Source organism: Balaenoptera acutorostrata, chromosome 2, assembly GCF_949987535.1.
Source record: "Balaenoptera acutorostrata chromosome 2, mBalAcu1.1, whole genome shotgun sequence".
NCBI classification, from domain to species: domain Eukaryota; kingdom Metazoa; phylum Chordata; class Mammalia; order Artiodactyla; family Balaenopteridae; genus Balaenoptera; species Balaenoptera acutorostrata.
In genome coordinates this window covers 178,216,023-178,237,103 of record NC_080065.1, presented here as the reverse complement: position 1 = coordinate 178,237,103, position 21,081 = coordinate 178,216,023, and the positions used below count along the sequence as shown (strand labels likewise).

Sequence of the window (21,081 nt, the reverse complement as noted above, 5' to 3'; positions counted from 1 at the left end):
GACTGTGATTTAACTGTCCTCTTCCTGGAGGACATTTCACTAATGGCAATAAAAGAACAACCCCATCTGGGCATAACAACTTTAATTTTTTTTTTCTTGTGGAGAAAAGAGCACATCTTTATAAGTGGACATCAAAGAATGGCTTACACAGGAGAACCACACCCAGAAAATAAATGATCAGGTCCAGAGCTCTCTCTATAGTGTGTTTTGGGATCACTGGGGAGAAGCCAGTTAGTGGAATCAGCACTTCAACACTGAGATCAAATTTCACCACTTACTTGGTTTTTTTTTTTTTTTTTAATATTTTTGCCTTGTTTTGTGTCCTCAATTGGTTTTTCACTTCAGTTACTTTTTTTTTTTTTTTAATTAATTAATTAATTTTTATTTATTTATTTTTGGCTGTGTTGGGTCTTCGTTTCTGTGCGAGGGCTTTCTCTAGTTGTGGCAAGCGGGGGCCACTGTTCATCGCGCTGCGCAGGCCTCTCACCATCGCGGCCTCTCCCGCTGCGGAGCACAGGCTCCAGACGCGCAGGCTCAGCAACTGTGGCTCACGGGCCCAGCCGCTCCGCGGCATGTGGGATCCTCCCAGGCCAGGGCCCGAACCTGCGTCTCCTGCATTAGCAGGCAGGTTCTCAACCACTGCGCCACCAGGGAAGCCCTTACTTGGTTTTTTTTTCCAGTGGAGTAGGAGAGAAAGATACAAGAACATGATCCCCAGAGAAGCCAAAGAAAGAAAAAGAAAAAAAAGCATAACCCCAGATGGCAGTCGTGGCAATTTCCCACTGAAATTGCCTGTGGAAGGACAAGTTGCTGAAGGCAAATGGTAAGAAGGGACAGCACAGATGCAGGATACAGCCTCAAGTGACCTCCCCAGATGCCAGCCTCCCTGGAGTTGGGAAGCTGTTTTCCCACAGCCTTTGGCTTAATTTTTGTTTGTAAACTCAGCAAACTCCCATTCTCTCCTAGTGATCTTTGAGGACATCAGTTTCAGTTCCTCAGAGACCATCAGGAGTTAAAGCTCCCCCCCAAACATCACAAAATAAAAACTTACATTATGTTTAGAAGAAACAAGAAAAATTCTCCTACATCATTCCCAGTCTTAAGAGAACCCAGAGGCAGCTGTCTCAGTTGCTACTTGAAGCTGAACTGTTGAAAAATCTTGTGTAAACAGAAAGCTTAGGCCAGGTCAGGACCAAGATGCAGCCAAAGCTGTTTTTTATCACACGGGAGATGACAAGTCAGCTGGTCCCTCAGATAGTGACACTCTGAACCACCATTTTTTTCTGGCAGCAGTTTAAGGAAAACGAACTGACCAACAGGGTCTTGACAGGCCATGGTGCATCTTAAGAAGCCTTTTTCTAGCTGCTTTAATTTCTCTTTTATGTTAAAGCAATTAACATTTTTGACTCCCGCCCCAAACCTTCAGATACTCTCTCATGGTGCATTTCCAAGAACTTGTCCTTTTCATTCATCACAGTCCGGTTGTTGGTATACAAAGATATCCGCACTTTGAAGCTCTAAGGACAGCCCATGGTTTGGGGTGAACAGGGCCCTCTAGAAATAAATTCAGCCCATGGTTTGGGGTGAACAGGGCCCTCTAGAAATAAATTCAATCTCCAGCTTCTCTAAAAGTAAGAACTACATTAAACTTGAACCAGACCTTCCCCACTCTTGGAAGGAAGCAGCAGAGATCCTTAAGACTACAGGAAGTCATTTTGGCGCCAGGGGCTGGGAGACTGGACAAACGATATGTCTGGCCTTTCTCACAGTGTCTGTCAAGTTCTGGGGTGTCAGTGTTCCAGGGTAGAAGGAGGTGTCATGTCACCAGGTTTGGACTCTGGTGGGCTGGAAGGGTCACTGAACTGAGGATGGGGCTGGGTGGGGGGCGGTGTCAAGACGTAGATCCCCAAACTGCACATCATCTCTCAGCAGGAGCCCCTGGTATCTGGGGACCCTACCCTGGTGGGCTCCCCACTAGTGCCTCAACCAGGGAGACTGGTTCCCCGCCCATCCCCCATCAGCCTGCCACTCCCAAGCTGCACCTGTGAAATGCAAGCGGCCACAGCAGTTACCCAACCCTGCCTTCTCGTCCCTCCAGCCTAACCCCAAAGCATTCTTTCGAGTGACTCTTCTATTAGCAGAGAACGTCACTGGACCTAGCGATGATATGGCTCGGGAAGCCAACACTACGTCTTCAAGGTTTTTCAAGTGGAAGGAGCCAAAGTCCTTACATGCAGAGCAACCAGCCAGCACAGGAAAACAGGAACATTGCTCAATTTCCTTTTCTAGCAGGGTGTCGGATGTGGAAAGAACCTTGCTTAAAACATTACCAGCCAAACAGGGCCCGGAGGAGGCAGGTCTGGGCAGGAGAGCCCAGGCTCCTGACTCTGAGTTAACTTCTGGTAAAAAGTCCCCAGCAGGAACGCCAAGGGTTGGGTGATTCTCTGCCCGGCCTCATGCGGCCCATAGTTCTAGAATTCAATTCTGGAGCAGGGATGCAGTGGATAAGCTGAAACAGTGGCAGGGTCGTGGGTGATGTGGAATTCTGGGGAAGCTCAGAAGGCACTTCTGGGGTCCCTGAAGCCAGGCTGGGGAATGGGGGTGTGTGTGGGGGGGTCTGACTCCCTCTTCCTTTACGACGGGAAAAGCTGCTTTAATACTGCTTTCACAGGCAGAGGATCTGCGGGCCTGAAAGGAGGGTTCTGGGAGGACTAAGTCACCACCCTGCCTTGGAGCCTCCAGGTCTGAGAAGGTTCACAAGCAGACTGGGTGACCCTGAGAAAGGAGCCGCCTTCCACATCTCCAGGGATGAAGTCTGAGAATCCCCACTGCACGAGGGAGAAGAACCATCTTTGGCCAGCACGTGAACTCCAAACAATGCCCGACAAAGAAACGGATGTGGATAAGTGGTTCTAACCCAGAAGGCACTGTGGATCCAGGCGGGGTGGGACACGCTGCCCGCACTGCCCCCATGAAAGCGCCTGAAAGCAGCAAGATCGTGCACGCCCCTATCCCCAGACTCTGCCTGCAGTGCGGAGTCCCCAGGGTCTGGAGCCTGTGAAAGGGGCCGCTTGGGCAGGCTGGTGGCCATGGCCAGAGAACGCGCCATGCGGGAGTTGGCGGGGGGGGGGGGCGGGGGAGATGCGGCTGATGGGAGGGGAGGGGGGCGCCCTGAGCTTGGAAACAGCCCTTGTGGCTCATGCCTCAGTCACTGTCCCTGCCAAGGCAGGAGGGGGTGGGCGGGGGTGGGGGATCATCTCTAGCAGGGGCAGCTGCTGGTATGCGGGAGTGGGGTGTCCCCTAAGGCCGGGCCTTTCCCATTGCTGCCCGGGCTGGAGCTGGGTTCCAGGGACTCATTCATCTTCTCGCAGATGACGTCCACCAGGCGCTCGAAGACCTGCTTCACGTTGATGTTCTCCTTGGCGCTGGCCTCAAAGAACTTGAAACCTGCAGGGATATAAGATGGGAAGAGCTGTGAGACGCTGGGGGGCAGAGCCTGGACTGTAGCATCACCGGAACCTGGGTTCCAAGCCCAGTTCTGCCCTTCGGGCAGCTGTGGGACCTTGAAATATCTCTTTGTCACAAGGCAGTGGCAGCAAGAGTCCAGGTAGTCACATTCTGGTGTCCAGCGGATATGGGGGTGCCCCTGTGTAAGTGGGGCTCATCTTCTATTCAATTTCTGCTGCACAGGAAGGCACAGCCAGGGCGCCCACAGAGCCAGATATTTATGTGGACCTTTTAAATGGAGCCAAGTATTTCACATGTTCTGGAACATATGTTCCAGGTCCAATAAAACAGAGGACTGAGCACTGGCTGAGGACTGTCTTCAGCCCAGGGGCTACCAGTTTGCAACCTCTGTCAGCCAGATAACGGCAGGTTTCACAGAGTTTGTAGAGAGCATACAATGCACAGGGTTCCTGGCCTACAGAATGCACTAAAAATGATAATAACAATAATAATAATAATAGACAGTGCTTACATCATGCTTACTACGCAGCAGGCAACTTTTCTAAGCGCTTTACATAAATTAATTCATTTAAGGATGCTCTAAGGTTTATACTTTTCTTTTGGCCACACCGCACAGCTTGCAGGATCTTAGTTCTCCAACCAGGGACTGAATCCATGCTCCCTGCAGTGGAAGTGTGGAGTCCTAACCACTGGACTGCCAGGGAAGTCCCTATACTATTATAGCCCATTTTACAGATGGGAAAACTGAGGCACACAGAAGGAAAGTCACTCATGTAGATTCATACTGGGAACACAACCAGGCTGCCTGGTTGGAATACTAATAGATTAAACATTTCTAGTGTATTACCTTGGGCCTCGGGAGGGAGGGCAGGCTGGCTGATTCCCTTTGGGGAGGGGGATGGCGAGGTAGCTTTGAATATATTCTTAGCGTCATAGTGACCATCATAACTTTTTCTCATTAAAAAAAGTTTATCCCCCCCTGGAAAAGGTAAGAGGTGGTACAAATGCTTTGGGGACTTGTCCAGGGTCCCTAGGCTATAAGAAGTGGCCCGCCAACCTGCAAATAAGGGAATACATGACAGACCTTCCTGCACCCTTAAAAGGTTGGTTCAGGCTCTGCTTGCTGGGAGCTGTCCCTGAACGGTCCCCAATGTGTCCCCATCTGCCATCCCCAAGGTAGGCCAGAAATTCAGACAAACGTCCACCATATTACACACATCACAGGGTAAACAGTCCTCTATCCCAGCACTTGTCATTATCATGCAGCACTATAAAAATGTCATTGTAGTTAGTTACGTGTGTAATTATCCATTTACTATGTCTCTGCTACTGGAACACCAGCACCAAGAGGGCAGGATTTCTGTCTGCCTTGTCCACAACTGCAGCCCAGCCTGGCATAGATCAGATGCTTGGAAACCACTGGCTGAATGATTGATTGAACAGATGGATGGATGTATGTACAGATGGATGGATGGATGAATGGATGTGTAGATGGATGGATGAATGAATGGATGTGTAGATGGATGGATGAATGAATGGATGTGTAGATGGATGAATGGATGTATAGCTGGATGGATGGATGAATGACAGAGGCAGGGCACAAACACAGATCTCTATTCTCAGCCTGGTGGTCATCAATGTCACCCCTCTGTCTTCCTAGGCAAATCTGGCATTTCCTTAATTGTGTCTGGCTCTGCCTCAAATAATCTGAGTTTTTTTTTCTTTTTGAATGCTTTTTTTCTGGTTATAAATACTCTCTGGAGAAATTCACTGGAGAAACTAGAAACTACTGAAAAATATCAAGAAATAGAGAAAAGCTGTGTGTAACCTCATCATCCAGAAACAATTACTATTGGTGTTTTGATATTTAGTTTTCCACTCTTTTTAAAAATATAAATACATAATTGTTGGGGTTCGGTTTGTAGGGGGTATGTGTGTGTGTGTGCACACGTATGTGCGTTTTTTCTTACAAAATTGGGATCGAATTCTATCTCCCACTTTGTCCTCTAATGTTTTAAATGTAATGCCAGAGTGGGAATCTCCCCTCACCCCCAGGCACTAGATGTTTTCCGCAAGAAGGTGTGGGCAGGGGACTTCTCTGGCAGTCCAGTGGTTAAGACTCCGTGCTTCCACTGCAGGGGGTGCGGGTTTGATCCCTGGTTGGGGAACTAAGATCCCACTTGCTGTGCAGCCAGAAAAAAAAAAAAAGGAAGGTGTGCGCAGCATCCTCAAGTATTCTAGCCCACGGCCGGGCACCAGAAGCTGACTCCCCAGCACAGCGGTTAACGAGACCCAGGCTGAGGTTCCCAGAAGACACAGGGGACAAGGGAGCAGCTTAAATGGCACCACGAGGGAGCAGAGTCAAACCCCAAACGGAGACATTCCACAGAACAAAGACCCAGTTTCTCCAACAAACGATGGCAAGAAAAAAAAAAAAAAGAGAAAGAGGTCCGTTATGGTCCAGGGGTCTGCACACTTTTTCTGTAAAGGGTCAGATAGCAAATCTCTTAGGTTTTATGTACAAGCATCAGCAGTAGTTCAAAATCATGCTAGCTAACGCTTAGATGCAACCTACATGTATGCCGGACTGCTTCACACGTCATAACTCATTTAACCCTCCTGACAACCTGATGAGGTGGGGCTGCTATTATCTGCATTTCACACATGAGGAAGTGCAAGCCCAGAGAGCTGAAGTCACCGGTGCAAGATCACAAAGCAATCGAGAAGTAACAGGAGTTCATGTTCAATCATGGCCAGCATTTGCTTATTTAATCTTTCTAACAGCCCTATGAAAAGTAGATGTGGTTTTCACCTGTTTCCTAGATGGAGAAATGGAAGCACAGAGAGGGTAGGTGAGGTGCCCAAGGTCACACAGCTAGTGGGTTGCAGAAGGGGATTCTAGCTCCAGAGTCTGGGTCCTTAACCTGCCCTCCCCCATAGGGGTTACAATGCCTCCCGCAAGGAAAGTCCTGGGGGGGGCCTAGAATACTCCAAGATAAGATTTTCTTTTAGCTTAAACTTTGAATTGATAATCCATTTACCTGATTCAGAAAGTTAGACTGAAAAGTCCCCTTCCCACTCTGGTGCCCTGGCCTGCCAGGTCTCAGACACCCAGGTCACCACTGTTACTAGATCCTTTTGTATCCTTCCAGAGTTCCTTTAAGCAAACGTAAGTATAATATCCTTATTCTCACCCTTTTTACACACTAATGCAGGGGTTGGCAAACTGAGCTGCAGGCCAAATCTGGCCTGTCACCTATTTTTTTTTTTAACTGAAATACAGTTGATTTATAATATCATGTTATCGTGTTAGTTTCAGGTGCTGTTGCCTATTTTTGTAAATAAAGTTTTATTGGCTGCCAGTCATGCTCATTCATTGATGTATTATCTATGGCTGCTTTCAGGCAGAGCTGAGTGGTCGTGACACAGACCGTAGGACTGAAAACATTTCCTATTTAGCCCTTTAAGAAAATGTTTGCGGGCTTCCCTGGTGGCGCAGTGGTTGAGAGTCTGCCTGCCAATGCAGGGGACACGGGTTCGAGCCCTGGTCTGGGGAGATCCCACATGCCGCGGAGCAACTGGGCCCGTGAGCCACAATTACTGAGCCTGCGCATCTGCAGCCTGTGCTTCGCAACAAGAGAGGCCGCGATAGTGAGAGGCCCGTGCACCGCAATGACGAGTGGTCCCCGCTTGCCACAACTAGAGAAAGCCCTCGCACAGAAACGAAGACCCAACACAGCCATAAATAAATAAATAAACAAATACTTGAAAAAAAAAGAAAATGTTTGCTGGGGAATTCCCTGGTGGTCCAGTGGTTAGGGCTGCATGCGTCCACTGAAGGGGGCACGGGTTCAATTCCTGGTCGGGGAATTAAGATCCCACAAGGAGCAAAAAAAAAAAAAAAAAAAAGAGAAGAAAAGAAAAGAAAAAGTTTGCTGACCACTGGACTAAAGGAAGAAGCCATACCCACCTTTCTGCAGTTTGCTTTTTCCACTTAACCATATACCCAGAGACCCCAGCACATAAAGAAGGCCCTCATCCTTTCTTACAGCTGCGTAGTGTTCCACCATGTGACTACAGTTTATGTGTAGCTGTTTCCCCCACTGTGAAACACTTGGGAGGTTGCCAAGGTTTCCCTCCACTAACGGTGCTGCAGTTTGATATACCTGCCACTTCCCACATGGGAAGTGGATGTCTGTAGGATAAATTCCCAGAAATGGTTTTGCTGAGTCTGGGTTCCCAGGGCAGTGGGGCGGTAAAGGGTATCTGTGGGTGAATCCTCTGAAATGAAATGTAGCAGGTGGTATACAAGTGGGTATTTTTCTGGGCAGATCTTCAAAGGGCAAAGGGTTGGTGACTGTGGTTGGACCTGGGACTCAAGCACAGGGTTGGAGGTTTGGTTCTGGGAGGTCCCAGGCCTGTGGCCCAGGCTGGGCACTAACCAAGGTCGTCAGCGAGCCTCTGGCCTTCCTCAGTGGGCACGACACGCTCGTCCTCCAGGTCACACTTGTTCCCCACGAGGATGACCTGAGCGTTGTCCCAGGAGTAGGTCTTGATCTGCGTGGCCCTGAGGAGTTTGAGGGGCTGTGTTAGGCCAGAGATTAGGGTCAGGGGGAGAGGGCGAAGGTCAGGGGGTCAGTGGTCAGCAAGAACTCACCAGTCCTGCACGGCGGCAAAGGACTCCTGGTTGGTGACGTCATACATGAGCAGGAAGCCCATGGCTCCGCGGTAGTAGGCTGTGGTGATTGTACGGTAGCGCTCCTGGCCTGCCGTGTCCTGGGCACACAGTGGGGTCAGGCGTCTAGAAGCCACTCTATTCCCCACCCCACCCCTGCAGGCCCCTGTCTGAGGCTCCTGTCTCCCAGCCTCATAACCCCAGTTTGATGAGCAAGACATGGATCTGCCCTCACAGCCCCCCGGTCTAATGGGAGAAACATGGGCCTGCCCGTATAATCTCTCGTCTATTGGTGGAGACATATCTCTTGTCCTTGAGGGGTTCCCAGTCTGAGGGGTCAGTGGCCTTTCAAAGACTTATAAGCCCCTCTGACCTCATCTCCAAGAACCAGCTTCATGACCACAAATAAGAACCACATGGGCCAGAGGCTACCACCTTGATGCAGAGAGCCTGATGCTCGTTACCATGACAATCATTACCAGCAGGCGCTTTGGGAGCAAGAGCATGGCTCTGAAGAGGCTCAGTGGGGGCCTCTGGGCTTGCCCTGAGAGGGTACCCAAACCTCTTCTCCATTGGTCACCAGGTCTTCCAACCCAACTTGGGTTAGTACTGTCTCCCCCTCAGACCCTACAGGGCAGGGCATATCCCCCTCATCTTGATGAATTCACCTCATAGATAATACCCCCTGTTACTCTTCACACCTACTCCAAGCCCCCTCCTCGACTCTGGACACTTGTCCTCACCCAGACCCTCCCCACAGCCCTACACCCTCGCCTGGACTTCCCTGGAGGAACCCCAGCCCCTGCCTGGCCAGCAGACCCACAGACAGCCGCCTGGCCCACCCAGATCTGCAGCTTGATCCTCTTGTCGTGGCGGTAGACGGTCTTGACCTTGAAGTCGATGCCCACAGTGCTGACAAAGGCGGGCGTGAAGGAGTCGTCGGCGTATCGGAACAGAAAGGACGTCTTGCCCACGCTGCTGTTGCCGATGAGCAGCAGCTTGAACATGTAGTCGAAGTTCTGGTCCGCTGCATCCCGCTGGCCCGTCGGGGGATCTCCAGCTGACGCCATCTTGGCAGGGAGCCTCCTGGGAGGGGAGGGCTGGAGCCCTGTAGGGAAATAAAACCACCAGGAATGGCTCCAGTGTCTACACCAGACCTGGGCTCAAATCCCCGCTCTGCCACTTGGAAGCCAACAGACCCTGGATGCGTCACTTGCCCTCTCTGGGCCTCAGTGTCCTCTTCTGGAAAATGGGGATGTTTGTCAAATGCAAGGGCCCAGGTTGGGGGTGCCCCATCTGGCCACTGAGGAACCAGACCCTGCGGAAGGTGCAGGTGTGGACTTTGCCCCAGGGTGAGCAGCTGGTGTGGCCCAGGTGTGAGCTGGGGGGAGGGGGGGGTTGCCAGCTGGATAGAGTCCCCCCCTCAGGGCCTGGGTGTTGACTTTGGCAGGTGTTGGCCACCTGCCTGCCCCCACCCAAGCTAACTTTAACTCCTTCCCTGACCCCCATGGGGAGGGGGCTTTCAGTGGATACACCCCAGGTTTAAAGCCCAGCTCTACCACCACATGGGTACTGCCACCTTCTGTTTGTCAAAGGGGCCGGGCCCATCTCCCTCCCAGTAGGGCTGACTCACCCCAGCCCCGGCTTCAGCCCACGGAGGCCAGAATGACGGTCCTCAAATCCAAGGAAACCACCCTCAGCCACCACCACGACCACCTGGTCCTGCCTTTCCTGGCAATCTGTCCCCACGGCTGGGCTGCTTCATCCGGATCCAGCTCACCCCCTCAGCCCTCATGGCCTCAGTTTCCCCAGCTGTTTATGGCTGCTCCCTGAGCCTCACAGGGAGGCTGCAGAAGGCCTGGGTGAATAGGGGCAACCAGCAGAGGAACCCCTGGCAAAGCCATTTCTCAACTGCCCCGCGGGGCTTTTTTCCACTTTAAAGGAGGACCCAACTAGCCCCCCTTTCCTGCCCAGCCCTCCGCCCCACCCCGTGTTCCGGGAGAACGAGTTTGAGGAGGGGAAGAGAAAGGCAGGAAGCCTTTCCCCATGCAGGGCAGGGCCGCTGGTATGGGGGCCCCCGCCCCGCCCCATCCCCCAGCCCCAGCCCACCTGTCAGCCGGTCCCACCTCTTTCTGACCATCTGCCGACTCTCCCTCAAGCCTGGCACTAGGTAAGGGACCCCGGAGGGCTCGGCACTGTCCCCCGTCACTAGATGTGGGGCGCCCCAGCAGGTGCAGGGGAGCTCAGGGGCTTCCTCCCATCACCATATGGTCCCATCTCTTGTCCCCAGCTGGGCTGTCTGCCCCGCCCGCGCCCCATTAACGCTCCCCGATGAGCCCAGCTGGGTGGGGGCGAGGGAAGAGGCGTCCCCCGCTGCCTGCCTTTGTTCCCCAGGCCCCGGGCCTCCCCCTAAGCCCCTGTCCCCCCAAAGACCTGCTGGGACGCGGAGGCGCGGGTTGGGGTACGCTCCCTCCGACGGGGTCACCTCGCGTGGGGACGCCGCCCTCAGGTGTTCCGCCTCCGAACTCGCTGCGACCTGGCCCTGGTTGCGACCCGGACCCCGCAGCCGCAGCCGCCACCGCTGCCCGCAGCCACCCGGATCCCGCGCCGGCCCCGCCCAGGCGTGGGAGGAGGGGCCCCTCTCGGGGAAGGGCGGGGCGGGACCGGGGCGGGGACTGTGGAGACCGCGGATTGGGGGGCGGGGGAGGGGCTGGAAGTCGCACCGCGCGCGCAGCTGTCAGTTCCCTGACAATAAATATTTCATTTTCACTAACCATACGTGGAGCTCCTACTACGTGCACAGCAGCTAAGAGCACGGACTCTCGAGCCGGGTTGGAATCTCAGCTCCACCACTTTCTAGCCTTGTCGCTTTGGACATGTTAACCTCCCTGGGCCTCATTTTCCCCATCCGTCACGTGGTCGATAACGAGGGTACCCACCTCACAGGGTTGTGTAAGGGTTCTGATCTGAGTTAGTGTTTGTAACGTGCAGCGCCTGACCTAAACTGGGCTAGAGCCCTTTTCCAAATACCCTTAAGGGCCCTTAGAATTAACCACCGCCCCCCCTTTTACAGATAAAGAAACTGGAGATCAAAGAGGGGCAGACGCTTGCCTGAGGCCACACAATTTGGCAACCAGGCCCAGCTGAGGTCCCAGACTTTTCTTCAAGCCAACAGAAGAGAATCTGCAGTTATAACAGTTCAGGCTTGAGACTTCCCTGGCGGTCCAGTGGTTACGATTCTGTAATTCCATTGCAGGGGGCACAGGTTCTATCCCTTGGTTGGGGAACTAAGATCCCGCATGCCATGCAGCGTGGCCAAAAATTTAAAACAAAACAAAACACAGTTCAGGCTTTGTTGGGGTTCAAATCCCAACAACTGCACCTGAAGCCACTTGCTGAACTTCTCTGAGCTCCCATTGCTTCATGGAACAATGTTAGCCACCTCTAACGGCTGTTGTGGACAAACTGAGATGATATGCATCAGTCAGGAAGGGTTGGCATATGCTCAGTAACAAGCGGCTCTATAGTCATCATGGCATCTAACATGCAAGGTTTGTTTCTCACTCACACCGGTCATTGCAGTGAGGGGAAGATGTGGCGAATCACATACTGGCTTGTATACTTCTCTTTGGAAGTGACTTTGCTCACATTTCATTGGCCAAAGCAAGTCACATGGCCACCCCCAATGTCAATGGGGTGAAAAATATGATTGTCCTCTAGGGATCAGAACCAGCTGTTGTTACAATAATACATGTTATTATAATAATACAATAATGTATAATAATACAATATACATGATCTGTGGTTAGCGCCACACCTGGCACACAGTGTGTGCTCAACAAATGGGCACCATTATAGGAAGAGCTTAAGGGCTGCAACAGCTAACTCTCCAAATCATCATGAATGGGGAAACGGAATCCCTCAGCTCTACCCTTGCCTGCCCCTCCCCCTGCTTCCCAGTTGGAGAAAAATGACAGCAGTCATTTCCAAAGAAGTGTTTATTGACATTTGGGGCCCCAGCAGAGACAGAGAGTCAGTGGGTGCTAGAGGCTCCTGAGGCCCAGGGCGAGGCCTACAAGATGAAGCCCATTGCTCAGGAGGCAGCCCAGATTGCAAATGGAGGATAGGCCATGGTAGCGGAAGAAGATCTGGCGGAGGGCACTGTACTTGGGGTCCTGCTCCCGCAGCTGGCGATAGGGGTCTGAGCCCTGGTGGCTGCCCAGCACCTCCCCGCCCAGGCCCCGCTCCTTCTCCATGGTCTGCAGGGCCCACATGGTGGCCGTGGTGCGGGGCTCCAGCCAGCGGGCGTTGATGGTGGCCAGCATGAGGCTCAGGAGCAGCAAGCAGAGCTGGTGGGGCGGCAGGAGGACAAGGTGAACCATGCCTGGGAGGCAGCAGGGGCCCTAGGGAGGGTCCTTCTGCATCCTCAAAGCCCAGAGGGGAATGGGGGGCAGGACTGGGTCAAAGACAGGCCTCCCTGCTCCAACCTCAAACCCAAACAGAGCTCCAGCTCTCATACCCTGAAACCTACAGCTCCTAAGGAAAGGCTCCACCACTATCTCCTCTCTCTCCCCCAAACCTCCTGAGCCTCCTCTCCTCTGATACCCTGACTGGAACTTTCCAGAACACAGCCTGTCTCCTACCTTCCTCTGTTCCCCCAAACTGAAGGTATCTCAGGGCAGAGCCTCTCTTCCCTGAATTGGGACAGAGCACCATAACTGTCCCCTCATTTCCCCAAAATAGAGAGCCTAAGAGAGGGCCCATCTCCTTTGTGGCCCCAGCCTAGACCCTAGAAGCTGACATTGGGCCCACAGGGAGTGAATTAAAAGTCCTCGAAGTTCCAATTACCCATAATCCCTCCTGTGTCTGTGGGATTATTGAAACCCCTGTCAGGCCTCACCTGCCCACATCTGAGGGACATAATGGGGGCAGGGGGAGGGCAGGATAGAGAAATATGAGATGCACAGATGGTTCCTTGCCTTGTGGCTGGGAAAAATGTGTGGATGGGGGTGGGGGACTGTAAATTCCCAGTCAGGCTGGTTTTTAAACACTGAGATGGGGTCAGTGCCCCAGCCCAGCTGAGTCACCACAGCTTGGCTGCAGGCCCAGCCAGGGGGAGGAGAGGGAGCAACAGCCAGCAGAGAGACACTGGGGACTAGTCAGGGCTGCTGGGGATGGTTGTGCAGGCTGTGCACTGCTCAAGGGTATCCAGAACCCAGCTTTGTATACACCAGGAAGAAGGGGCAGTTTGGGGGGTTTCGTTTTAATTCTCACAAAGGTGTAGCCATAGGTGCTCAGTGTGGTCCTGGGAATGAACCTCCAGAGGGTAGTGGAGCTCAACCCCGCATACCTGGCTGGCCTCCCAGGATGTGAGCTGAGCCCCAGCACGCTGTGAGGCCAAGATGCAGAGGTTGACGAAGGCACAGCCCATGGAGATGTGAAAGTAGAAAGGGAAGAGTTTGCTCTGCACCAGGCCGAAGGTATGTCGGGGAAGGCCTCGGAAAAGCAGGAAGCCTGTGGGGTGCAGGGGTCCACATGTCTGTTAGGACACTTCCAAGTCCCCCTCTCATCCCTGTCCCCACCTTAGGCACTCATGATATCCAGGCCGAGGGTCCCTACCTGAGACGAAGGTCACCCACATTTGCATGCCCCAGGCCCCTGACAAGACCAGTAGATGAACCACCTTAGTCAGGCTTTCCGGGTTTCCACCTTCCTCCATCTTGCGGGCCTGGGAAGGAGGCACCAGGTGGTCAGAGTTTTACATTTGCCCTGTGGCCTTCAGACCCTGTGAGCCTTCACAAGGCCAGGGTCATGGTCTATCCAGCAGGGATCCAGGGATAGTAGCCCAGGAATGGCGGTGGGGAAGACCCATAGCACTTCTGTGACGTCCCCCGACTCCATCTCTCCAAATGTCAGCCCTCAAGATCTTAGGCTCTCTGGACCCCAACATCCATGCCACCTCTGAGACCCCCAAATTTCAGCCCCAGCAGCTCAAGCTCGAAGCCCTAGATCCTCAGAGATCACCCCAGTGACTCCCAAATATCACCCCAGGGACCGAGTTCTGATATCAAAGATCACTTCTTTCATGACAGGATCCCAGATATCACTATGAAGATTCCCAAAGCACCTCCTGGAGACGCCATCTAATCCTGAGAAACCCTAAATCTCATCCCGAGGACACCGACCCCACCACTGGACCCGGACATCGACCTGCAGCACCCAAGAGTCCGGGGCCGGATCTAAGAGGGTCAGGTGGGTCCAAGGGCACCGACCCCACCACTGGACCCGGACGTCGACCTGCAGCACTCAAGAGTCCGGGGCCGGATCTAAGGGGGTCAGGCGGGCTGGGCTCGGTACCTCACTCTCGCGCTCCGGGGTGGCCGCGGACCTCCTCGGCCACCTCCCCTCGTGGGACCAAGAATTCGTCCCGCCTCCCAGCTAAGCCAGAAGCCAATCGGGTCGGAGATCTGTAACTCCTGTACCGCCCTCTTAGATATTGACTAATCGATGAACGGAAACCAGCCTGGAATCCCGTCCACTCCTCGGGATTTCACCCAATTACACCGCGGCTCCTAAGATCTGCGGAAGCGGAAAGGCGCCAATGAGGTCTTCGGCTGCATCGGCGGGGGCGGAGCTAAAATGCCAGCCACACCCCTCTCTGTGACTCTGCCTTTGGGCTCCGCGCGTTTTAATAGGATGGTGTCTCCACGGGATCAAATTTCAGCGTCTCATCTGGGGGCTGGCTTCGCGGTCCCTGATGGGAGAGCAGGAGCAGGTGGTATGTGGTAGGTGGAGGTGGAAGGGGGTCGGGAGCCTGGCGAGCGCAGGATTTAAGGTCCCGGCGGGCGGGGCGCAGGATTCAAGGCCCCGGCGGGCGGGGCCCAGGCAAATGACCCCGCTCCGTTCCTCCAAGAATTCTATTGGGGAGGACTGAGGGAAAACAGGTGATGTGGGAGGGGGAGGGGGAGGGGGAGGGGGGCTCGACTGGGGGCCTGCCTGCAACTGACACTCAGAAATGCATCTTGCCTTTCCCCCTCCAAGTCTCCCAGGGCTCCTATGATTCCCAAGTACCAAGTCCTCTGTGTGATGTTCAAGGACAGACACTGAGCTCCCCACTACTGTATATCAGGCACTGGCATGGATTAATTTACTTAATCACAACAACCCAGTAAGGTGGATAGTATGACATCCCATTTTTATAGTTGGGGACAATGAGGCACGGAGAGGTTTAGTAACTCCTCCAACATCGCACAGCTGGGAAGGGGCAAAGCTAGGATGTGAACCTGGGCCATCTAGCTGGAGGGTCTCCTTGCTTCATCATCATGCTGTACTGCCTCTGGAAGTGAGAGCCTCCCTGAGGCAGTGACTTTTGAAGTGGTAGCTTAGAACAGTTCAGGCAGAATAATAACTCCTACATCACAGGGTGGGTGTGAACACCCAGTGAGGGCTTAGGGTGGTGCTCAGCACTCAGCAAGATGCTCAGAAAATATGAGCTTAAAAAGGGAATAAGGAAGATTTTACAGAGGCAATGCTGAGTAGGGTTTTGAAGGGTATATAGGAGTCTTCCAGGAGGACTGGGTTAGGGGAAAGATACCAGAGGACCCAGCAAGGACAAAAGAAGAGAAAGGCGTATACTGTGGCCTTTCTGGCTGAGTGTAACCCATGGCAAGTTGCCCTTCACCTGGAAGTTTTTCCAGACAGACCTCCTCCAGGTTTCTCCAGCTGTGTCAGCCCTGGCTACACTGGAAGAGCAGGGGGTGTGGATGTGAGACCCAGAACTGAGTTCTTTCCTGTTTCCAGCCTCACCTAGTACAGGCCTGGGACCCCATTCAGCTAACATTTATTAAATAGATATGCTCTGCCTCTCCTGCTCACATTCTATGTCTCCCATTTACTTGGGGAGCCAGTTCCCAACTCCCCGTCTTGGCTTGCCCTGCCTTGATTGAACTGCCCTGCTAACCTCCTGCTGCTTCCTTCTGGACCCTGCCTCCAGCCACCCTGACTTGACCCGCAAAGAGCACCTAGTTCCAGACTTCCAAGTTTTTGCACACGCTGTTTCCTGCCAGGGATGTCCTTCCTTTAAGGCCCAATGTTAAGATCTTTTTTTTCTTTTAGGCTCGTCTCAGACCTCACTGACTCCTGTGGGATCTTCTAGGTCTTTCTCACTGCCCATCCTAACCCCCGGAGCTGGGATCATCTTTCACCCAGCTTTGGCTCCTATCATAAATAAGAGGCCTGTGTTCAGGGCTGAGGCCTCTCTGGGGTGTCAGAGAGGGCATGAGAGTGTCAGGACCTGGGAGCTGGTCTCAGTGCAGCCCTCTGTCCCCCCTACTCAAAGCAACCCTCTTCTGGCCAGCCTACCCCTGGATCCTGACTACTCCGTGCCTTGCTACTGCTCACCTCCGTCACCCTCCAACGTGTGTTTGCCTGCTGATGAGAAGTGTGACAAGTGCTGCGGTTCGTTGAGGGGCTGCCCTGGGGCTGGGGAGCAGGAGGGGCTGGAGTGCTCTGGGCTGGCTCTCAGGAAACTTCACCACACACCACCCCCCCCTCCCAGGCCCTTCCTCAGAAAAGACCTTGGAATATACATTTCACTGGTCCAGGACCCCAGAGCCAGAGACCTCGCAGCTGGCTGCACCCGAAAACACAGTGACAATTGGAACCTGGAGGCCAGCGAGAGACTCGGGGCCTCAGTGGCATGGGTCCTTCCCCAACTCGGACTCACAGGAGCACTGTAATGACCAGGACCCTCCAAAGAGGCATCACAGCAACGCTAAGGTCATCCCCGCCCGGGAAACCCCTTCCTGCCGCACCGATATCTACCGCTGCAGGGCTTAGGGAGGGAGCTGTGGGGGCAGAGAGTCCTCCTGGAGACCCCTCACACCCTCTGTCTTCAGCACCCCGAACAGCGCCCAGTGCTCAGCAGGCCTGCACTAAAAATGTCTTGAATGAATGGAACGGATGTGTGGATGTGCGATTGTGTGTCTTAATGAGGTCCTGTCTGTGATTGTCTCTGGATGTGACTGCCTGTGTGTCTGTGGTTGTGTGTCTGAGATGGGCATGAATACATGCCCTGGGTCTTATGACTTAGTGTGCACGGCTGTGTCTGAGGCTGCGTGTCTGTGGTCGTGTTTTGATGACCATGTGTGGTTGTGCGTCAGTGGCTACTGGTGCTCCTTGCAGACATTGTTGATGCCCCTAAGGAGGAGGGCCATTACCTGAGCGCAAACAGAGACATGGCTCTGAAGGCGCATGCTCTCGGGCAGCCCATGGGCCTGCCACACAAATGCACTTCTGAGCGTGTTCAGGCTGGGGCGGAGGTGGGGGTGGGGATGGTGGTGGGGTGCGTGCATATGCCTGGAGGCAGCTTTGCCTGCACTTGGGGTTCTAGGACACCCAGAACTCAGCAGACCCAAATCATGTCTAGCCCCCTTACACTGGATTGGGGTGAGCAAGGAGGCAGAACAGGGATAAATTATTACTACTCTCATGCCCACCTTTCATAGAAGCCCTTGGAGACCAGCTCTTCCAAAACCAAAGGTGAGAACCTTCCCGCTCAACAAGACTGTGGGTGGGAGACCTGCCAGTTCCTACCTCCACCCTCTGCCCCAGCCTCAGTGGACCCCCACCATTGCTGCCCACTCATCCCTGCCCCATAGTCAGCTGACCCTTGCCCCTAACCTCGCCCACCATCCCTGTCCCTGACCTTGACCTCTATTCCTGCCTCTACCTCTGCCTCAGCCTACCCCAGCTTCTTGCCCTGTCCCCCCTCAACCAGACCCTGAGCCTCTACTGACCTCTGCCCTGACCTTGCCCCTGCCCCCACCCCTCCCAGCCTCGGCTGACCCTCACCTCTGCTCACAGTTAAGTCCACCGTGATGATTCCCGAATCCCAGAAGCTTTTGAGATGTGAACTGGAGTCACTCAGGTGTCAGCTACAGGCTCAGACCAAGGTGAGCCACCTCAGCCCCGCCCCCAGCAATTGTTCCTGCCCCTCCCACTCCACCCGTGCTTTCACCCCCAGGCCTGGCCTCTTCCTCCAGGCTTTCGAGTTCCTAAACCACTCAGTGACCATGTTGGAGAAGGGGAGCTGCCTGCAGCAAATCAAGATCCAACAGCTTGAAGGTGAGAACTGGCCAAAGGTCAAGGTAAGGCTGGAGGCTGCTCCTATCAGGGTCAGCTGAGTCAGGCCAGGGTGAGAGAAGTTGGATGAGTCTGGGTTCAGGACCAGAGTCTGGTCAGGGTGAGGGCAAGCTGGGTTCAAAGATGGGCTCAGGGTGTGGGTGGGGCTCAGCCAAGGTCCCACCATCTCTGTAGAGGTGCTGGGCCCCACGAGCCGCCAGGCAGACAAGGAGAGACACAAGTGGGACGTGGACGAGGGACGGCAGGAGCTATATGAGGCCCTGGCTAAAGGCCTGCAGGGGCTGCAGAAGACCCTGCATGACAACGAGGAGGTGCAGCGGGCCCGTACCACCCGCTCTCTACAGCTGTTGGCGCAGGAGATCCGGGACAGGTGGGTATTGCCAGGAGGGAGGCTGCGGGAGGGAAGGGAGGCCAAGGAGAGGGAACCACAGGTAGGATGGGGGAAATGGGAGGGGCCTGAGTAAGGGAGTCTGGGGGGTCTTGGAAATCTTGGGGGACAAGAGGAGGGGATGGGGGAGGCAGGAGGCAGTGGGGGTGTGTGGGAGACTGGGAGGCCAGAAATAGGGGAGGCAGGAGGTGGGATGGAAAGGGAGGCTGGAGGATCAGAAAGCTGGCGGGGGTGGCATGGGAAGCTGGAGGGTAGAGGAGGTCGAGGGGGGCAGAGGCTGGGGGTATTGGAGGTCTGGGGGGGCAGAAGGTGAGGAGCTGGAAGCAAGGCAATGGGGGGCTGAGGAAATGGGAGGCTGGAGGCCAGAAGGAGAGGACACGGGGCTAGGGAGGGGTAGGAGTGGGGGAATAGTAGTAGGAGCAGACAGGTGGGTAGGCAAGTATGGGGAGGGGACAGAGCCTGGGGGATGGTAGTTGAACAGATAGAAACATGGGAGGTGGAGGAGGCTTTGGGGAGGCAGGTGGGCAAATGGGAAGCCAGGAGGTCAGGAAATGGGAGGCCAGAGGCTGCACTGTCCCCTCAGCAAGAAGTTCCTGTGGGAGGAGCTGGAGCTGTTGCGGGAGGAGGTGACCTTCATTTATCAAAAGCTCCGTGAGTGCCCAAAGCCCATGACCAGGAGGGCGGGGGGGTCCTTCTACAGCTCTGGCCCACCTGAGTCCCCTCCCCCTACAGAGGCACAGGAAGAGGAGATCACGGAGAACCTGGTGAACATCCAGAAGATGCAAAAGACACAGGTGAAGTGCCGCAAGGTGAGCAGAGAGCACGGGGACCTTGCGTGAGTTGGGGTTATGGGGATCTCTGCTGGCCTCCACCATCAGACTGGAGCCAGAAGGCCTGGGTTCAAATCTCAGCTCTGCTACTTACTGCTGTGTGAGTGTGGGCAAGTCACTTCCCGTCTCTGGGCCTCAGTTTCCTCATCTGAATAATGGGTGTAACAACACAGCCCTACCTGACCGAGTAGCTGCATTAACTGAGTGATAAGCACTTTGAAGGCAGCCTGGAATGTGATAAATGCTATATTACACGTTTCACCATCATTATCATTATTATTATTATCCTCCCATCTCCCCCGGCCTCAGGTCCTGACCAAAATGAAGCAGCAGGGGTATGAGACATCCAACTGGCCAGAGACTGAGGAGTTGCCACCAGGAGGCAGTGGCTCCTGGAGGGATGACCTCCAGAAGGAGCTGGGTAACATATGGTGATGCCCAGCTCCCACTCTAACCTCTGACCCCTGACCCTCATCTGCCTTGTGCTCCTCCCAATCAGATCAAGTAGTGACCACCAGAACCTGGAACCCACCTGAGTCCCTCTCCTCCCAGGACTCATCTCCGCCCCTGCCCCCACCATGGCCTCCCTGCCCCAGCTCTGAGCAGTCCAGAGTCCCCCGGGGCCCCCAGATCCCCATCTCCCCACAGGTCTGCTGTGCACCTGCTGCAGAACTCCTTTGGTGGCCTCGCCAGATACTCAGGGGGCCGCCCCAGGGCTGCGAGCCTCAGGGGTGAGTGGGGCTGAGCAGCACTCCAGGGTTGGGGGAGGTTCATTCTCCAGCTTCACTCATGGAGGTCATGTTCAGAGGCCATATTTGGGGGTGGTTGGGTCTGTTGGGTCTTATTCTGGGGTCACATTAAATAATGTTCTGGGGTGACATTAAAGAGTCCTTGGAGGTTTCACCCAGGGGTCACTCAGGGTCACTGTGATCTTTTTTAAGGGTCAGTGGGGTAAAATTCAGGTGTCATCGAGGTCATACTTTGGTGTCATGTTGGGTCACATTCAAGGGACATAATCAAGGATCACATAATATCAAGGGCACTGGGCCCATATTCAAAGGCCACTCGAGGGTCACATTCAGGGTTTGTGCCAGAATTGCACCTGTCCCTCCTGCAGGCTATAAGGGGCACCGATGCCTGAGCCCTCCACTCCCCTCCTGGGACTCGGACTCGGACTCAGACCAGGACCCTTCCCAGCCACCACTCAGCAAGAGCTGCTCCTTCCCACCTGGTGTGGATCCTCCCCTGCCCCAACCTACCCTTCCCCTCCTGGCCCGCCCTGGAATCCCAAAGTACAGGCCCTTCCAACTCCCAGCCTGGGCATCTGCCCCCTGACCTCCAGCCCTGGGGTCCCCTGGGCCAGGCCAGCCTCTGACCCACCCTCTTTCTCCACAGCCTGAGCAGCTGGGACTGCTCTCCCTGAAGACCCCTCCAGAGAGAAAATAAACTAGCTGAGACCCTCCTCCACCTGTGGACTGCTGCTCCTGCTGCTTCCTGCGCCTGAGAGTGACCCCCACAGTTTACTACCCAGTCTTGGGGAGGGTGTGGAGACCCCAGGGACTGTTCGGGATATGTGG

General features: G+C 54.3%; 3 protein-coding genes across 11 annotated transcripts; 1 reads left to right on the top strand and 2 right to left on the bottom strand.

The window, feature by feature from the left end:
* Positions 1-2,829: 2,829 nt before the first annotated feature.
* Positions 2,830-10,743, bottom strand: RAB3D (RAB3D, member RAS oncogene family). 3 transcript variants are annotated; one of them, XM_007168938.2, is made up of 5 exons: positions 10,577-10,743; positions 8,986-9,251; positions 8,126-8,244; positions 7,911-8,035; positions 2,830-3,447 (listed from the first exon to the last, which is right to left on the bottom strand). In XM_007168938.2, exons 2-5 carry the CDS (start codon positions 9,211-9,213, stop codon positions 3,260-3,262), a joined length of 660 nt encoding a protein of 219 aa, XP_007169000.1. In that variant the 5' UTR covers positions 9,214-9,251; positions 10,577-10,743; the 3' UTR covers positions 2,830-3,259. The 3 variants fall into 3 exon arrangements, with proteins under 3 accessions (XP_007169000.1, XP_007169001.1, XP_007169002.1); XM_007168939.2 differs by having other exon boundaries at positions 10,629-10,743; XM_007168940.2 differs by lacking the exon at positions 10,577-10,743 and adding an exon at positions 9,777-9,809.
* Positions 10,744-12,123: 1,380 nt separating this feature from the next.
* TMEM205 (transmembrane protein 205) lies at positions 12,124-14,633 on the bottom strand. Of its 2 annotated transcripts, none has more exons than XM_007168935.2 (4): positions 14,501-14,633; positions 13,763-13,871; positions 13,494-13,657; positions 12,124-12,492 (listed from the first exon to the last, which is right to left on the bottom strand). In XM_007168935.2, the coding sequence occupies exons 2-4, from the start codon at positions 13,860-13,862 to the stop codon at positions 12,187-12,189; spliced, it is 570 nt and encodes a 189-aa protein (XP_007168997.1). In that variant the 5' UTR covers positions 13,863-13,871; positions 14,501-14,633; the 3' UTR covers positions 12,124-12,186. The 2 variants fall into 2 exon arrangements, with proteins under 2 accessions (XP_007168997.1, XP_007168998.1); XM_007168936.2 differs by lacking the exon at positions 14,501-14,633 and adding an exon at positions 14,354-14,485.
* Positions 14,634-14,828: 195 nt separating this feature from the next.
* On the top strand, positions 14,829-21,005 carry CCDC159 (coiled-coil domain containing 159). Of its 6 annotated transcripts, none has more exons than XM_028163286.2 (13): positions 14,829-14,928; positions 16,500-16,600; positions 16,701-16,921; positions 17,650-17,683; positions 18,008-18,096; positions 18,187-18,268; positions 18,461-18,656; positions 19,258-19,325; positions 19,407-19,483; positions 19,814-19,935; positions 20,153-20,235; positions 20,622-20,735; positions 20,900-21,005. In XM_028163286.2, the coding sequence occupies exons 1-13, from the start codon at positions 14,840-14,842 to the stop codon at positions 20,902-20,904; spliced, it is 1,281 nt and encodes a 426-aa protein (XP_028019087.2). In that variant the 5' UTR covers positions 14,829-14,839; the 3' UTR covers positions 20,905-21,005. The 6 variants fall into 6 exon arrangements, 5 of the variants coding, with proteins under 5 accessions (XP_028019087.2, XP_057397651.1, XP_028019082.2 ...); XR_009007288.1 differs by having other exon boundaries at positions 14,832-14,921; positions 16,259-16,600; positions 19,814-19,925; XM_057541668.1 differs by having other exon boundaries at positions 14,832-14,921; positions 16,259-16,600.
* The last annotated feature ends 76 nt before the right edge of the window (positions 21,006-21,081 follow it).

Bases quoted from the DNA above. Each gene is read 5' to 3' on its own strand.
- RAB3D (XM_007168938.2), bottom strand. From the start codon at position 9,213: ATGGCGTCAGCTGGAGATCCCCCGACGGGCCAGCGGGATGCAGCGGAC. The intron at 8,245-8,985 runs GTGGGCCAGGCG...CTGTGTGCCCAG, and splicing joins GGATCAAGCTGCAGATCTGG to GACACGGCAGGCCAGGAGCG. The intron at 3,448-7,910 runs GTTAGTGCCCAG...ATATCCCTGCAG, and splicing joins GAGGCTCGCTGACGACCTTG to GTTTCAAGTTCTTTGAGGCC.
- TMEM205 (XM_007168935.2), bottom strand. From the start codon at position 13,862: ATGGAGGAAGGTGGAAACCCGGAAAGCCTGACTAAGGTGGTTCATCTA. The intron at 13,658-13,762 runs GTAGGGACCCTC...TGCACCCCACAG, and splicing joins GTGGGTGACCTTCGTCTCAG to GCTTCCTGCTTTTCCGAGGC. The intron at 12,493-13,493 runs GTATGCGGGGTT...CCGCCCCACCAG, and splicing joins CATCCTGGGAGGCCAGCCAG to CTCTGCTTGCTGCTCCTGAG.
- CCDC159 (XM_057541668.1), top strand. From the start codon at position 14,840: ATGGTGTCTCCACGGGATCAAATTTCAGCGTCTCATCTGGGGGCTGGC. The intron at 17,684-18,007 runs GTGAGAACCTTC...CTCTGCTCACAG, and splicing joins CAGCTCTTCCAAAACCAAAG to TTAAGTCCACCGTGATGATT. The intron at 19,484-19,813 runs GTGAGCAGAGAG...CCCCGGCCTCAG, and splicing joins CACAGGTGAAGTGCCGCAAG to GTCCTGACCAAAATGAAGCA.